The 2,574-nt window shown below is 34.4% G+C and overlaps 1 protein-coding gene across 1 annotated transcript in view; it reads left to right on the top strand.

The window, feature by feature from the left end:
• CDH6 (cadherin 6, type 2, K-cadherin (fetal kidney)) overlaps window positions 1-2,574 on the top strand; it is a 60,385-nt gene that overhangs the window by 47,935 nt on the left and 9,876 nt on the right. Inside the window, exon 7 of the mRNA XM_012640509.1 lies at window positions 1,839-2,022. Within this exon, the coding sequence (XP_012495963.1) occupies window positions 1,839-2,022 (184 nt within the window). The remainder of the gene's footprint in view (window positions 1-1,838; window positions 2,023-2,574) is intronic.

Genomic DNA, 2,574 nt, shown 5'->3' with positions numbered 1-2,574 from the left:
GAGGAAAAAAATGTTTGTAAATATTTATTAAATTTCTTACAAAGTCTATGAATATTGAGATTTCCTTTTTGGTAATTAACTATGTGCTATAAATATTTATCATTCTCAAATTAAAAATGAGAAGTGATCAAGTAAGTTCAATGCTGTTGCCTAAATTCTTAGTAAATGCTGATTCATGACACAAATGGCAAAAACAATAGGTGGTTCATCTGTTTCAACCCTTTTGATAATAAAAGCATCACTTTATATACATTGAAACTGAAATTCAACCCAATTTGATATATATACCCATTGTGAACATCGTTAATTCTCTTTAAAGTCAGGCTTAAATGGCCTACAATAAACCTCTAAATTTCATTTAGACACTCGCTAGATGACAAAAATTAATTTTATGAAGATAAACTATATTGTTTATTATAATTCACTACTTATATTTTAAACCAAAATAATTTATTGAAGTAGAATCTTGGACGTGGTATACTATTGCAAATTAGTAACAAGGGTTTATTTTTCTTAGAGTATTCATAATAATTCCATATGTGTCTGGCTATTTAGCTCATTTACTTAAATTGTATTTCTACTGAGCCAACCTTTTTAAACTTCATATCACAATATAAATTTTAAAAATCTGGCTGAAATGGGCAGTATTTTTTTCTAATGGCCTTAACATATCAACTTTCTTCAGAGTTTTCTCTTTAATACCTTACCCCCCACTCATAATAAACATGCACATGTCCTTTGTCCCCTTACATAGCTAGTCTAAAATCTAGTAATATTAATAAATTTATAAATAAGATAACATTTCTCAAAATCTACTAATCTTCCACCAGGACAGAAGACTGTCCTTCTTTGGTTTCCAAAATCCCACTCTTGGTTTTCTTCAATTTTATACAAACTCTCCTTCCTAAATATTTATCAAATTCCTACTTCGTTCCAGGCACTGTGGATCTCTGCTCTCGCATTGGTTCTTCAAGTGGTTCTGTCCTTAGTGCTGTTCTTCTTTCCCTGGACATTCTCTTTCTACACAGTTGTATTGGAAATCTAGGGTGTCAGTCCAGATCTTTATTTTCACCTGAAGACTAGATATCTCTTGCTAGACTTTTCTCAGGCATCTCAGCCTCAGCGTATCAAAAATGGAACATAGGATCTTCCCCAAGTTCTGTTTTTCACTCCTCTTCTATCAGTTTGTGATAGCCCAACTGCGCAACCATACTCCTCAGTTCAGTCTGTGGTCTTTGTTAAACATGATTTAGACTGTGACACTCCTCTGCTTAGAACCCGCTGGTAGATTTACCTTCCATTTAGAATAAATCCCAACTCCTTGCCATGGCCAACCCATCCTGCTGTCTGGATTCTGGCCCTCTCCCCAGTCTCATCTCCTATCTCCCTCTCCTGCCTCACTGACCTTAGTCACACTAGCCAAAGTTTGCTTCTTTTAATAGAATGATTTTTAAAATAAAATAGAAAAATAACCAATACCCTACCTATGCATGCACACACATACACACGCACACGCATTGAAGTTCTGAGGTTCTAAAAATTGAATTAAAAATGTAACAATTCCTACATAAACTTGATCCAACTTACATATAAAGAAAAGAAACTTTAGTGGTGATTCTCGAAATCATGCAACTTGTTTGTCTAGTGAGTTTACTATTAAGACCTCCATTGTAAAGAACTAATTTCTCAGAATATTTTGCCTAATGTTAAGTTGTAGATATTCAAATATACACTACAGGTAGAAAAAATTCATGTCACAGATACTCTGGAATTGGTTTTATGATGTGAGAATAGCAAATACAAAGAAAGCCTTTCTGAATTCCTCTCTGCATTTTTAGGTATTCTGTCGATCGACACACAGATATGGACAGAATATTCAACATTGATTCTGGAAATGGTTCGATTTTTACATCAAAACTTCTTGACCGGGAAACGTTGCTGTGGCACAACATTACGGTGATAGCAACAGAGATCAGTAAGTCCAACCTAATACTATCGCTGTCCCAGTCGGCGGAGTCCCAAGCATGGCGGAGCACAGCTGACACTCGTCCCCATGCATTGATGACACACTAGATACATATAGAGGGAAAGAGCCCTGGAATGATTGGCAGTAATGTAGATTCTTTCATTGAGAGCCAACCATGGAAGTTCTGCAGTTTGGAAACGATAAAATGGGAATGCATCTTTCAAATTAGGTTAAATTGGTATTTGCTGGATTTGATTGCAAAAAGTTTATAAATTAGAACATTACAGGAATGGCTGAAAAAATGGACTCTCAGACATTTTGTGTGGGCCAAAGGATGAGAGGGGTCAAGTATGTTATAAAATATATGCATTGTTTAGAAATCTTAGATATCAATTCTCTGGCTTCCTATAGAATTTCTATTTCAAAATCTTTACATAATTAAAAGATAGAAATTCTCATTTTTCGTTCGACACCAAAGAGAGCAATACAACCACCAAGTAATCAATAAAATGTTTAGAATGAATTTTATGGTAGTCCCCATGAAATTTAAGGCAAAAACAAAACAGTGCCAAAAGAATGCTTCAAATAAAATGATTATACACAATGAA

The sequence above is a fragment of the Propithecus coquereli genome, unplaced genomic scaffold (assembly GCF_000956105.1).
Source record: "Propithecus coquereli isolate 6110/MARCELLA unplaced genomic scaffold, Pcoq_1.0 Scaffold154, whole genome shotgun sequence".
NCBI classification, from domain to species: Eukaryota; Metazoa; Chordata; class Mammalia; order Primates; family Indriidae; genus Propithecus; species Propithecus coquereli.
This window is presented reverse-complemented; position numbering and strand designations above follow the sequence as displayed.